The 15828-nt window shown below is 33.8% G+C and overlaps 1 protein-coding gene across 2 annotated transcripts in view; it reads left to right on the top strand.

The window, feature by feature from the left end:
• The window catches only part of adam9 (ADAM metallopeptidase domain 9), a 37701-nt gene that overhangs the window by 1427 nt on the left and 20446 nt on the right, over positions 1-15828 (top strand). For both annotated transcript variants that reach the window (XM_058784971.1, XM_058784970.1), the window contains exons 2-4: positions 3235-3332; positions 6771-6829; positions 11385-11463. In XM_058784971.1, the coding sequence (XP_058640954.1) occupies positions 3235-3332; positions 6771-6829; positions 11385-11463 (236 nt within the window). The remainder of the gene's footprint in view (positions 1-3234; positions 3333-6770; positions 6830-11384; positions 11464-15828) is intronic.

Here is a 15828-nt window from a genome sequence, read left to right as displayed (position 1 = left end):
CGACTGCATATGGACTAGTGTTTATGAAAATGACTGCTATTGAAAGTTCTTGTACTTATTCTCCAGAGCTTCACAAGCGTTTCAGCATTTCATCTTATAAAAAGTTTTTGTCATATCATGCACACACACAAAATCAAAGATCTTCTCAACAACCTGTCAAAATCTTAACATTTAAGAAATTGCGACAAATATGATTTTGATAATAAATTTGTATCGAATGAAAAATCCAAAAATAAAATAGTACATAATACATATAATAATACATTTTCTAGGACCTTGTTATTGCAAACAATTGTAATTAAGCTTTTAATAATTTGTTGTAAAATTAAAACAGCAAAATAACAGATTCCAGAAAAAATAAATAAATAAAAGCAGAATGTGGGGAAAGAATTAAACTGATTTAATCGGGCCTGTACGTATGACAGGTAAAAAGTAATTGTAACTAGTGAGATAAAAGTTACTAGAAACCGTTGAAACTTATTGCCACAGTCATCTCCTACAAATTACTTTGATGTTCTCATACTATCTCAAATACTGGTAAAATATTAAATAAAATATAGAATATTTTATTTAATATTAATATTTATTCTATAATAAAATATAGAATAAATACTCCTAACTATTGGAGTAGTTATTAACAACTAGGTACAGTTGTGTACTGAATAGTTACTGGCACAATTGGCAAGAGTTAATGCAGTGTTAGCAACAAATGCAGATCCACAGAAGTTTGCAATTAGTGACTAGTAACAATACAACAGTATATTAGATAAATAATTACTAATATGTGATGAACAGGCCTATATTCTTGTAACTAATTTAATGGATACTCTTTACTTTCGTAATAAATATTAGTATCAGTTGAATACTTTCGTTAAATGTTGAAAAACACAACTCTGTTGAAAGTCACTGTTGGATTATTTGTAATAAAAAAAATTTGCACTAGTAACAAAAAATAAGTGCTATTCAGTTTCAAAGAATTAATGTTAAAAAGGCTTGCCATAGACTTTATTCTCTTTGTTTACATTTAATTTTGTTTTACATGTAGTGAAATCACTATAGCTTTCCAAAAAACATGCACATTACAACATTGGTGTTTCTCTGTGGTTTCACTTCGTGATACACCGTTGCCCGTTTGAAGGACAAATCAGTGTTTGTTTGAGCCTTTCAGAGCAACGCTGTTCGCTTGTCTGTCCGATAGAGAGATTTGATTTTGATAGGAAACAATATCATATCTGGTCTGCATATACCTTCATCTCTGCCTCGTCTGGCTGTGTGAAGGTTTAAGAAGCTTAAGCAGTTCAATAATAGCGTATTTGGGCTAATTCCGAATTTATGGGCGTCTCCTCGCCCTTGAGTCTTACAGGCTCTTACTTTAAGATCAGTATGAAATGCATGCAAGTCATTTCTGCCACTCTTAAGAGCTAATTTGTGGAATCCAGTAGAAGAACATCTCACTGATTATTTACCTGCATTTAACTCTTCCTTAATTTGAATTAGGACAAGGACATTGTCTTGGTTAAGTGAACTCTCTAAACTGTCAAACTTTTTAAACGGTCAAAAAAACATGTCTCTTAATGTAAAAATATGGGTAACACTTTACAATTTGTTAACATTAGTTAAAGCTTTAGTTAACATGAGCAATATATTTTTTACAGGATTTATTAACCTTTTTTTTTAATGCCAGTTCACAATGCATTACTTAATGTATTAGTAAATGTATAAATTAACATTAACTACATTATTTATTTATCTTAGAAGTATTGCTCATAGTTCATGTTAACTAATGCAGTTAATAACAGGTGAAAACATATAGTAAAGGGCTACCAAAACAAGTCTTGAGTGACACTTAACTAGTACAGCAGGGAAATGTAGTAGTAAAAAAAAAATGGTAACACTTTATTTTAAGAACCAGTTCTCACTATTAACTAGTTACTTATTAGCATGCATATTACTAGCATATTGGCTGTTTATACTTATTACTAGGCACACATTAAACTTAACAACTAATGTACTAACTATTAATAAGCAGCAAATTAGAAGTTTATTGAAGGAAAACTCTTAGTTAATAGTGAATGTGTTCCCTATTCTAAAGTGTTACCTATCAACCAATAAATAAAATGATTATTCATAGCAACATGTTTGTTAAAAATAATGCTATATTCATTAAATGTTTAATTTTTTCTAATAGCCTTCAATTGTTACCATAAAGAGCTATTTCTACCTGATTTAACTCATAAAACATTTTTTTTAGTATATAGTAATATATTTAGTTTGATTCAGTGACATTAAATAATATTTTAGACTCAAATAAAACCAGTTAATTTATATCTATTTTAGTTTATTTAAATGTGTTTGTGTGTTAATTGGCTGTAGCTAATTAATTAACTGGCAATTATACACCTAATAATGTAAATTCATGACAGATATAAATATTCCCACAATTGCAGCACATTATTTTGTAAGTTTCCATGGCACACAAACATGATAAATGAAGATGTGGTGACAGCACAGCACTGGTCTGATGGCGCATGTGACAGTTCAGTCAACACTGGCTACATTAAGTAATAACTGTGTAATAACTGTACAGTAAGTCGAGTTAAAAGTGACTCTCCTAAATGACTGTTTACTTACACACACTTATTTTAGCATTTAAGGTATAGGCTCCTACACTAGCGCTAACACACATGCCATTAAAGAAACTGAGGGTGTGTTTTGAGCTGAGAATGATTTGAATGATTGAAGGACATCGAGATGAAACTCGATGAGAATTTTGTATGAATGTTCAGTAAGCAAGTTAGCATTATAAATTGTTCTGTCTTGTCTGCCCTTCATTGTTTTCGGGAAAACAGCACAGGAAGTCTCATCCAACTTGTTGTGTGATGACTCAGGAGCGGATGGGATGCATCCCCTTCTGAGGTCTTTCTCTCTCTCCATGTCATGATACCCGAGCCAGCACAGCACTATTTCCACCTACAGGAAACACTTGGCACTTGATTGCCAACCAGTCAATTGCACTCAATCTAATTACCCATGATGATCACAATAGCAGTGATATATAAACATGTTTTGTTGCAGTGGGAGGAATCATAGAGGGAAATAGATGGAGAAATGAATGACATTGCCTGTAGATCCAGTGCAAGATACTGAAGTCTCACTGTTTTCCTGCATTGCTTGTATAATTCATTGTGTGTGTATTGGTAGACGGTGTTGTGACGGGACTATCTCTGTTCATAGGCTCAGTAAGCCAGCAGACGTCTCAGCTCTCCTCGTTTGAGGTGACGGTCCCGAGACGCATCAGCAGACAGAGGAGAAACCAGGACAGTGCAGATAAGGTAAACAAACTCCATCTCACACACACTTTTGCTTTTTAATCACACGCGTTCAGCATTTGGAAAATCAATTACGTTAAAGTAAAAAACAAGTTAAATCAAGTAGACCTTTCTGAGCAGAAGTTTGGGTTTTTAAAGGTAGAGAAAGTATTTGATTATTGGCTCACTGATATGACTTTTATTTTATTGTTTAGCTCTATCAAATTATTGAAAAATAGATTAAAAATTCAATTCTTACATAATACTTCAATGCTCATCTTCCATAATCAACATGTTTATGATCCCTGAATGACAAATTTATGTATTTATTTATTGATTTTTGGCTGCATATTCAAAGTGGTACACCTGTCCTGATGTTGCAATGTAAAAAAAATAAATAAATCCTTATTAGAAGGATGAAATTCTTGGAAAGAACACCTTTATCTTTAGCATAATCTTGTATTATTATTTTTAGAGAAAAACTGTGAAGTAAATATTTAAAAAACTTGTGTCTTTCAAATCAATGTCATGTGGTACGACAAAACTGACAAAAAAGATCAAGATGCCAAGATCAGTAAGTCTCTTAAAATATCAGATAATTTTATGACGAGGTTAGTTCAATATGTAAAATTTCTTGTGGGTTGACTCGCCAAAACCATTATATTATATTCATTATATTAATTGTTTTATCAATTATTATTAATAATTTTATAAAATAACATATTTTACCTTAAATATATTTTCAAATGTTTAAAAAAATAATTATTAAGCTTCAAAGTGTAAGGAAAGTATGTTGACATTACATTTTTTGAGACAAATTCACTCCTTGAAGACATATATAGGAATAGGGTGAAGGTGCTTTTTAAAAACCAACATTATTTCAAAGAAAACATTTCTTAGAACTTGACACATGCATTTCAGATTGGATTTCTAAAAGAATTGACCTTTTCTTCATCTTAAACACACTTATTTTTCATTTACCCAATTTACCCAGAGTGTGCGAGCACTGAATGGTTTAAACACTGGCAAGAATTAAAAAGAAATGCAGTTTATAAACTGTAGTGGCGACTCGACCCTGCCTCGATTGTGCAAGTGACAATTCCTGTCAACTGTTCAGCGTGCAGCTCGCTTATAGTGCAGACGCCATTGTGATTTGAAGCCATTTGCGTATTTTGAGAGAGAAAGAGAGAGCGCACGGTGATTCTCTCACGCTGTTTGTGAAATTACATCTCGCATAAGGTTTTCAAATTACTTTATAAGTTATTTAATGAAGAAATATGAATTGTACCTCACCTTCAGCATTATAATTATTTCACCTGCGCCGGACAAAGACTGAGACGGTGCGTTGCATGTCGTGCCAAATCTCTCACAGCAGGCGCATCATCAGCTTGAGATCGGCCTTTTTAGATACCGCCGATCAAACATCCCAACGCGATTATCGGCCGATAGTGATCGGTAACCGATCAATTGGAGCACCCCTAGTTGTATTACAACTCTTTTAAATGTAATACTCCAGTAAAAGATAACTAAAGAGAATTGTGTTCAAAACTACAGAAATACATCAAAATATTTGTCAAATTGATTTTTTATGGTGTCTTTTCATGTGCTCCCACTCACTTGCCATTAGCTCTGTGGATAGGATCTTTAGCATGTCCCTCTCATTCTCTCTATGTCTTCTTTTCCGTTAATTGTGACCTATCAGTGATTTTGTATCTGCCCATATCTATACCAGCGGTGTTTCAAAGATAATGCCACAGGAGCCATCTGGCCGGCACCCATGCCCAGCAGCGTGGGCGTAGTTATTAAAAGTCTGCTTCTGCCAGGACCTCGCTGAGAGACGCATGGCACAAACAAACACACAACGCTTCTCTCACCTCTGTGTCATTGAGAAACAGTGGGCCGCTCAGAGTTTGCTAGATGACAGATTGTTTGAGAAAACCCATTTTTGCTGGCATAGCCTTGAAACCCTTCACTCCGTTTATAAAGAAGCAACATTCACACAGAATTTTCGTTGATTTAAATGAAAGACATTTGTTTGTAACAGAATATTCAAAAAGGCCATTTGCTACCCTTCTGTTATTTTATCTTGAATTCCCCTTGTAATGTTAAGTTATTATTAAGTTATGTAAGTCATTGTTTTCTTTTTTATTATTATTCTGTGAAACACAAAAGGACATCTTTGGCAGATTGTCCAACCAGTTTTCCAGAATGAACCAAAAAGGATGGAAAGAAAGGCACAAAAAAGTTGTTTTTTTGAAGCCATACGATAGCTTTATGCAAACAGACAAATTAAAGTTTTTATTCACTCCATAATGCTTTTAACTTTGATTTATTAGTATTTTGGAATTAGATTTTATTTTTATATTTTTAGCAATTTTCTTATATGCTTTTGCCATTTTTAGTTGTTTAGGTTTATTTATTATTATATGTAAAAAAAAATTAGATGTATGTTCAGCTTTTATTTATATTTATTTCAAGGCATCATTGCTCATTTAGTTAAAGTTTTTAAAAAATATATATATTTTATTTTAGCTTTAATTCTCTTTTAACAACAATGGTTTTGGTTTTAGGTTTAGTTGACATTAACAATGCTGCCTGTGACTATTTCTGTGGTGGTTTTGGTTTTTCCATAAAGTGACTCTTGTAAATCTTGTATTTCAAAAGAGTAAGGAGAATCCTGTTTTCTCACAATATCTCGTTGCATAATCTTATAGGGTTTAAGGAGAGACAAAGAGCAAGAGAAAGAGTTGTTTTGTCAGAACGCTGCAGTAAATGTCAGATAACATGTTGGTGTGTTAGGGAAGGTGCAAAATTGAGTTCAAAGAAAAATCTGCACACCTACACACTATAGCCACTCCCTGAAAGCAATCAATCTTACCACTGTTTTCCCTGAAATTATTTTAACTCAAATTAATTAAATGCACTAAACATTTTTATTTTTTTTCTCTGTATTACTCAATTTGTTTGAGTTATGTGTACGATTTTACGTGACTTTTCTCATTATATTGAATTTTTCAAGTTAAGTCAACTTAACTAAGCTTAGGTCATTTTTCATAGGCAAAAAAACTTGCCAGGCATATTTAGAACAAAAATCATTAAAAAAAAACAAAAAAACATGTCTGTTGTCGTCGCTCTCTTACCTGATTCATTTCTCGCATGTGTATTTTTATCTAGAATTTAACAAGGTGTTTATTGGTTTATTACAAACATAAGCGTACTAAGTCTGAAATGAGTCAGCTTTGATGGGAAAGAGACCACAAACTGTAGCAAGGGAAGCATAGCTGAATGTGTTAAGCTTTATTAGTGAATTAGGTCAGTATGCTTACAAAAATGCCCTTCACTTATTAGATTTGTTCATTAAAAAATAATTTTGACTCCTTTTATATCCTCTTTGTGCTGCTTGTTTTCTTAACCTGTAAAAGAGTAGTGATTTGATGGTTTCTCTTTTTTTTTTTTTTTAAGGTGTCATACATAATCCAAGCTCAAGGAAAAGAACACGTCGTCATCCTGGAGAGAAATGAGTGAGTATTTTCCTTCTGCTTCTCTCACTTTCTCCCGTAAAGTCAGTTCATACACTTGGCCAAAAACTGTTTATGTTTGATCAGTACAGACGGGGTAAACCGAGAACAAATGTAGACTGTGTTTACAATGTTTAATCTCGTGGCCAGAATTGTGCTTTTCACAATAGAAATGATGAAGCCAAAGTTCTACATTGAGCTAACGCAGTGTTTCCCATCAGTGATCCTGGATGCACACCAACACTACAGATTTTGGATGCGTCCTTTATCTGACTCATCCACTCGAGCTCTTGGAGTCTCTGCTAGTGGCCTGGTGTGTTTCATTAAAAAGAGTTTGAAAGTTGGACTTGTTGGTGTGCCTCCAGAAGCAGGGTTGGGAAACACTGGGTAACATAAGCCTAAGTTCAGTTTTTCACACTTGGTTTGTGATTCACAGTGCATTTAGCAGGAATCGAGGCTCTCTGAAGTAGAATTCAGTATCAGTGGAATTTGTATTCATGACAGATACTGATCATTATTTTGTCCTGTAAGCCTTATGCTGACCTGATTCTTTATTGCTGTTTTTTCAGCTTGTCACAATAATAAATAAATCCTCATTAGACTACAACAATAAAACATGTTTTTGTTATTATTAATTCTATTTATGCAAGATTTGAATTTTTTTTTCATCTCTGAAATGTAATTGTATACTCTTTCCTTACTTTTGTTTGCCACTATTAAGCTTAAAATGCTGCATAGTTCTCACTTAATTATGTAAAAAAGTGAGTATACAACTTTGAACTTGACTAAGCATGGACTTGACTTAATACTTTTATTTAGCAAGAATGCATTGAATTGCTAATTGAAGTGACAGCAAATACATTTAAGTTTCTATTTCAAATAAATGCTGCGCTTTTGAACTTTCTATTTAACAAATGATCCTGAAAAAATATTATACTAGGAAAATAACACAACTGTTTTCAACATTGATAATAATCAGAAATGTTTCTGGAGCAGCAAATCAGCATATTAGAATGATTTCTGAAGAATCATGTGACACTGAAGAATGGAGTAATAATGCTGAAAATTCAGCATTGATCAAAGGAATAAACTACATTTAAAAATATATTCACATCGAAAACATTTATTTTAAATTGTAATAATATTTCACATGGCAGTGCATGTATGTAACCGTACCTGTGAACTGTGTGGATGTTGGTGAATAACCGATTATTGCTCTATTTCTGTTCATAACCAAAGTGTGAAACAGTGTTTAACCAGCTTAAAAGTGGCTGTAACAGGGTGAAATCTATACCTCCATCCTTAATTAATTACCATCTCCTTCCTTAATTAATTACCATAATTACATTTCACTTAGTAGATTGTTTAGTTGTAATATTTCTGTGTTTGTTGTAAATCAGAAGCCTGTACAGAATACAGCAGTGTTTCAATACCGTTTGCCTTTTCACCTGTCGGCATTTGAGCCTAATTCAAGTTAATGCTCGGCATTAATGAAGCTTAATTTTCCTTGTGTCATCCTTTCCTAAAAGACACTATGGTTTTAGACTTTGTACTTGTTCAGTGTTGTATTGCACAGCATTCCTTATACAAAACCTACAAAAGTTGCAAATGTTTTGAAACATTGCGACATGTAGGCGGACTTTGTTGAATGACCACTACCTCATTTCCAAACAGATAAAGTCCCTTGATAATATCAGATTCGTCATGCAGCTGAACAAAACTGAGGGGTGGACGTTTCACTTCTCCTGGTTGAGAATGTTATCTCACATAATGCGTCTCATGCACTGAGATAAATGCTGGATGAAATCCGCCAACACTCCCCTAACGCATGTCCAGAACGTTCTGTGCTCTCCACTCTAATATTTAGATACTCAAGCAGCAAAAACATTCTTTTTTTCTTTAGCTCAACAGTTTGTTGCTTTTTTGAAGGGCAGGAGCTGGGAGATCTTTTGGAAATGTGCCTTCAGAGTAAAAAAAAAAAATGTTTTGCATCATTAACAAAGACAAATTGCTTCACTTTTTGATGTAGGATATAAAGAACACACAGTGTATGACCACAAAGCACATTGAGTTTGACAGTCAGTGCTAAATGTGTTGTGGCAGGTGTGTTAATTCTTTCAGAAAAGTTGATGATTTCCAGCTATGCTCACCATCTGTTGCAGAGGAGATGTGAAATAAAGGTCAGCTCATCACCAGATATTACGGTTTTTACACAGTGTGTGGCCTCCTCAGATCATGCGAGATCTTAAAGAATCTTAGAACAATCTGTAAACCTGAACCCCTGACCTTTGTGATATACGTATGATTGCATCTTCCCTGTCAGTATTCATAGGAAAAGATGAGGAAGCAGAAAAGAGGAACTTGAGATCATAATTTCTGAAGAAAAAAAAAAGCCAGATAAACAAAATGTAAAGACAAAATAAAACTGTATTTGCAACACATTTAATTTCTGAAATGTGGATATAATTTACAATGTATTTTTAATTGCTTTTGATCAAAAGAGAAAAAAAAAAACAGTGGCCAAAGTTGGCACTACAGTTTTTTTTCATGTGTTAAATTGCAAATAATCGTTGAGAAGTTGCCTATGAGAAACATAGTAAGAGCAGGTACATTTATTTTTGATTTCATGTTGACTTTGCCATAACATTTGCAGACTGAAACTTTAAAAAATAGTTTTTGTTAATTTATATAGAGCCAAAATAAACTAAAATATAAGTACGAGATGAAAAACTTACAAAACGGCACTGAAAAAAGTTACAACTAAAATAAAAATAAAAATAAATGAAAGACAAATAGAAATATAAAAAACAACAAAAACTAGCTGACTAAAAACTAAATGACAAGAGCACATAACAAATTTACCAAAACTTAAACTAAAATGAACGCCAAGTCAAATAATTAATAAATACTACTAGTATATCCCTGAATAATTGAGAGAATTTCAGAATTACACAGAGCAATTTGCTCTCTTTTTAATTTGTAAGAAACTAGCACATCAATTTAGACTGGACATGGAATTGTTCTTCCAGAAGAGAGACTTGATTTCAAATTATGTAATCAGAAGTAAGAGTTTCTCCATTGCTCTCATCTGTCTGTGGCTGCAGGACGACTCTGCAATTCCCCACATCTGCCTTACAGCAAAAACAACACCCCACCTACCCTGCCCTCGTTTTATACCTCCATTTACACTGAGGGAGAGATTACGAGAGAGAGAGAGAGAGGAGAGAGTGTGCATGTTCAGTGGGCCGCTAGCCACAGTGATACTCCAACACACACACCCATAGTATCCAAACCCACAAGAGCTGCTGGCTCAGAAACACGTGCACGAGTCACAGACAGACTGGATGTGGGGTGGTCAGATCTCTTCTTTACTTTCCTTTGCCCTCTATCCTCTCTCCTCTGCTCGTATTTTGTCGTTCTGAGGGGAATGCAGAATAAATTGCGTTCACTGATTGAGCATTGTTTATTTACATACGCTGTCTGCATTGTTTTAGTACACGATTCGCTGAAAGAAATTATGCAAAACAGCATCGCTCTGCCATTGCAATCAAGGCACCTGAACACATCTCTTTTTATTTACATTTGTTTGCTGCCTGCATTCCGTGGGCGCTAAAAGCATAATGTACAATCCACCAGGCATATAGCGCATGAGATATGTTTGGGCTGAAAAGAATGTCACTTAATTTAAACACTACTTAACTCTGCACTTCCTCTCAGCTCTCTTTCCTGCTGCTTGTGACTAAAGGTCACAGGGTCATGGTGCTGTTGCTCTCTTTGGTCAAGTTTTCCACATTCGCTCATGCTCAAACCTGATTTTTTTTTTTTTTTTAGTTTCCTGACAAATTATGTGTTTCATGAACCTACTAAATATTTGTCTTATCTTTATAAGACATTATAAAGCATCAGGAATGTCTTATATGCAAGATATGTAAGTTTGAGGTCTGTAAGGGTCTCTCCAGACTGCATTCATTCAAAAAAAAAAAAAAGGTGTAAAATTGAATACTGTAAAATTTTATTACAGTTTGAAATGTAACTTATTCCTTTGATCATTACTCCAGTCTTCAGTGTCACATGATCCTTCAGAAATCATTCTAATATGCTGATTTCTGATTATTATCACTGTTGAAAACTGCTTAATATCTTCATGGAAACCATGATAATATTTCAGGATTTTTTAATAGAAAACTTTTGTAACATTGTAAATGTCTTTGCTATCACTTTTAAACAATTTATTGTGATTTAAATCCTTGCTATTATATAATAAAATTATTTTGTTTTCTTTTTCCCAGTCACGTTTTAGAAATCATCATAAATTTTATATATCAATTGAAAGCTTAAAACCTCAAAATTGATCTCGTGAAAACCATTTGAATATTGGACATTGCATTACCATGGAAATGGTACTTAAATCATATTACAAAATGTGTTAGTTCATGAATGATAACAATTTAAGTTTGGATAGTGCACTTTTACGTCTATGTTCAAAAATGGGGGTGACAGTTAAAGGTTAAATACCTGCAACAATGAATCCTTACATAGTTGTGTTTTTTCCACTCAGATTGCTTCTTCCAGAGGATTTCACTGTGTACTCTTATGCCAAAGATGGCTCGCTGGTCACCGAGAAAACAAACATGATGGTAAGTCAACAAACACTTACAAAAACTCAATGAATGTTTTTGCCCACGTTTTTTCCTAGTTGACAGAAAAGTCACACCAGCACCTGGTTTCTATAAAACAAGGGAAAGTGTGTAAATCAGGCAGTTTTAGCACATCTTTTGTCACCTGTCTGTCAGATGTGTCAGATCTCTGTCAGATGCTTTTGCAATTTTCCACTCTTTTTTAAATTTTTTTTTATTATTAAATGCTTTTATTAAAAAGCATCACCTTCAGCCTGTTCTGAGAGCTTGAGGATTGGTTTATTTATATTTGGCAGAGCTCAGACACACAGGATGTGACTGCAGGCACACAAATACTGTCATTTAGACCGAGAACGCACAAACCACTTATTTTTTTCCATTTTAACCAGCTGCTTTCATACCACAAAAACTAAACGTACCACTGCTTTTGGCTTGCATGTTATATGTTATTTCCACCTTGTTAGCGGTGTTTCTATGCACAGAACGGTACAGGTGAAGTGAGAACAGCTGCCTTGTATCATCATGTGGTGTTGTCTACTGTTGTAATTGTTGATGCGATTTCCTCAGGGCCCCAACCAACACTCACACAGCGTCTGATGCCAAGAGCAGTGGAGCAGTTCTGGGAAGAACTGCATTACTCACACTAACTGGAATCCAATTTTACACGAGTATAAGAAGTGATAGAGGCACAAAACTTCATAGAAAAAGAACGTAGAAAGAAGTGTATGGAAACAGTGAAAGGATAGTTAGAAGTACATTCCCAGTGAAGTTCTTGACATATAGAGATGAATGTCTGCTGACAGATGTAATTTGAGTCATCGGCCATGAACTGAAGGAAGTCAGCCGCTGTTTGCTACATGCCTTTGATATTTCTCATGCTTTCTTTTATTGCACTGCCTCGTTCTCTCAGTTCACCTACTATGTGGATTGAGTAAGAGTTTGTCGGATGGCAGCGGCCCATCCCGCAGTCTGTTCTGCTCTATGTTGCCCTTAGATGCACAACTTTTGGAAGTTGTGGTACCAGTCTTACAAGACTTGATGTAAATTATTTTTAGTATAGGGTATTTAACACACACAGAAACATATCATATACTGTACAGTGGCCCCCTAAAAGTAAATTTACTTTTATACAACACGTAAAATTATCTGAATATCATCACAATAGATATCAGGATAATAAACCAAATGACATCTGAAAAGTAAAAGATGTAAGATATTTTCTCAAAACTACATTTTCTAGTGGATGCATGAAGACAGCTCAGCTCAAGTTCAGTTTATTACATTATGAAGTATAGGCTAGTTTATCACATGAGCTATGAACACGAGTCACTAATGCTTCACAACCATAAGGTGTCAAAACACTTTTTGTAATTTTCAACTGTAAATCTGTTTTATGATGTAAAATGTACAGTATTTCTTTCAATGAGTTTCTCTGATTGAAAGATGAGAAAAGAGATGGACTCAATTTTTAAATTCTGGCTGATAAACTAATAACTATTTTCTAATTGTGGCAGATAACCAATGAATGGCCAATTAAAAAAAAAAAAAAAACTAACTCTAAACACTAAAATTAATCATTGTGAACAAGTGAATTTGGGCAGCAAATATATTGGGAAAAAAAATTGTGTGTGTATATATATATATATATATATATATATATATATATATATATATATATATATATATATATATATATATATATATATATATATATATATAGCAAAAAAAGAAAAGTCCACTATAGTTCATATAAAATAAATGCTAAATTGATTTAATTATCTAATGCAGGGAAAATGCAAGTTCATGCAAACTGTTGCTTAACTGGTCAAATATTGTTTAGAGCCACTGTGTATGTCTCTTTTTTTTCTCTTCATGTCAAACGTATCTATCTTGTAAATCTCAGATTGAAAGTGTTTATCTGTATTTGTATCAGTTATGAGTTGCTTTTATTGCTTTGAGACCTCTATTACAAATAAAATACTTCAATAAATTAGCATATTGTTTTAGATTAACTTGTCTTGGATCAGGGCATAATTTAAACGGAATATTCTAGGATCTTGTCAAAATAGATTGTCAGTGCAAGCGATAGTTTATTATCTTTTGTAAACAGTGTGCACAATAGTAAAATGGGTGGTTTTCTGGTGTCAGGGTAGGCTTTATCAGGGAGAAAATGCTGGGCTCTGTTGTTGCCATATGCATGATGGGAAATTGTTCAGCAAATTATTGTCATCGCACTGGTCTAAAAATAGCTCAGCTTTATATTTCAGCTATTGTACCCTCTCTGTGTAAGGGACAAAACACTAGTGTACACACACTCATGCACAAACACAGCACGTATAAACGGAACAAAAAGCCAAATAGTGTTTTGTAACTTTGTGTGTTATTTCTCATTTATGATGCCACATAGGTGAATGCAGTTTTTAATATAAATTATTATAGGCGTACTACATTCTTTGAATGTTAAAATACTTTCAACTATCTAAGTTTAATATGCAGAGATGACTCAATTTTGTGGATTCTCTCCCACATGTATGCAGTTGTCTGCTGATTCATTCTGATTCATTTAATTCTGCTGGTAGCCCTCTTTGAATAATGCTGTTCCTTATATAACCTGTTTATTAAAACAATAACAGTTCCTGTTCATGCAAATAATAATTGTTTGTCAAAATGGCATCTCTTTTGAATACTTGATATTGCCTTTAAATTGGAAGCATAATAGTGAAATTTACAAATAAAAACAACTAGCTGTGTTTCCATCAACCTGTTTTTATTAAACACGGTTTGTTGTTTTGTTTGTATTTTATTTAAACATTAAATTTTGGGGAAGAAAACCTTAATTCGCAAAAAGTTTTTATGCCCGCTTGAGTGGTTTATGACTTGTGCGAAAAAGGGTTAATGCGAATAATGGGAGATGGAAACACATCTGCCAAATAAATTCCTTCATGCGCATCAAATAAATTCACGTGACTTTGTGCTCTGGGACAGCATAACCAGCGGACCGATCTCGTTGCACAGCATCTGAAATGTTATGGTCATTCTTAAATGTCGTCAAAGTATTTCTGTATAATTGTCTTACACGACTGCGTTCCCGAACAGCAGCATCCACCTCCAAAAGCAACGACAGCATGTTCCGTCGTATATATGAAAAATATAATATTTAGTGGCTTTTCCTACTTTTTTTAGTGATATTTAGTGCCGTTTTTTCAGGAAATGATGATTTTGTTCTCTTTCACTCATTTGATGGAAATAGTGCTTATTCGCTAATTCCAATTTTAAATTCGCAACTTTGGATGGAAACACAGCTACTGTCATGTCTGTGGATATCAATGCAGTTAATATTTGCAAGCGTTTTAATCAAGGTTTAGGGAAAGTCTACATTTAGTCAGACTTCGTTTCATGTTTGTGTTCCCAGTTGTATTTCAGTTTCAGTTGTATTTGTATTTTGTCAATGAACATGACCATTTGTATTTCAATCCCATATAAAACTGATATTTATGAGGAATAAATCTTATTTTATCCACTTGGGATTTGCGTAAAACTTTTTGGGTGTGGTGAAATGCTGATCTGAGACTGTAGTGATGTGAAAGTCTGATGACTCAGTTCTTTGTTACAGAACAGGAAACAGCTGCACAGTGATTATTGCCTCGTCATGCACTTTACAGCTTTCCTCCCCATGTGGAAGTCAGGTGCATCAAACAAAATAGTTTACGCCTTTACTTTTTTGGTCAATACAAAAAAGCGCTTTAAGTGAAGTGTGTAATTTCTACGCCACCGAACTGAAATGCAGAAATAATGACTCAGTGTTCAAACAAATGGGTCAGTGGTTTGATTACACCACAAAGACACAATGTTTAAACATTTCTGAGAAATTAACCATAGAATTATTTATTTATAGATGTCTCTGCATATTAAACAAAGCATAAGGATATTAAACACTGAAAAAACGAAACGCATCACTTTAAATGAAGCAGGAAGGTTTAAATGTGATTGTGCTTTGTTCTCTCATATCTTAAAATTGTGTTTAATTGTAAACATACAAATGCAAGTGCAGTGGTAAATTTCATCTGTTTTCTATTCAAACAGCTAGACATGTTTGCGCAATAGCCTGGAGAGAGCCACTGCCAACATTCGGTTTATGAGGAAAGAGCGTGAGAGTGAATTTGTAAGGTTATTTTGAGGAATTGTGATAAAGAAATACACTCAAGCATACTTTTAAAAAGAATATGTATTATGGAAATAATATGCTTTAAAATAATATACTTAATTGCTTAGAATATACAGTGAGGAAAATAAGTATTTGAACACCCTGCTATTTTGCAAGTTCTCCCACTTAGAAATCATGGAGGGGTCTGAAATTGTCATCGT

The sequence above is a fragment of the Onychostoma macrolepis genome, chromosome 08 (genome assembly GCF_012432095.1).
Source record: "Onychostoma macrolepis isolate SWU-2019 chromosome 08, ASM1243209v1, whole genome shotgun sequence".
Lineage (NCBI taxonomy): Eukaryota > Metazoa > Chordata > Actinopteri > Cypriniformes > Cyprinidae > Onychostoma > Onychostoma macrolepis.
The sequence above is the reverse complement of the archived record's forward strand: the minus strand, read 5'-3'. Positions and strand labels throughout refer to the sequence as shown.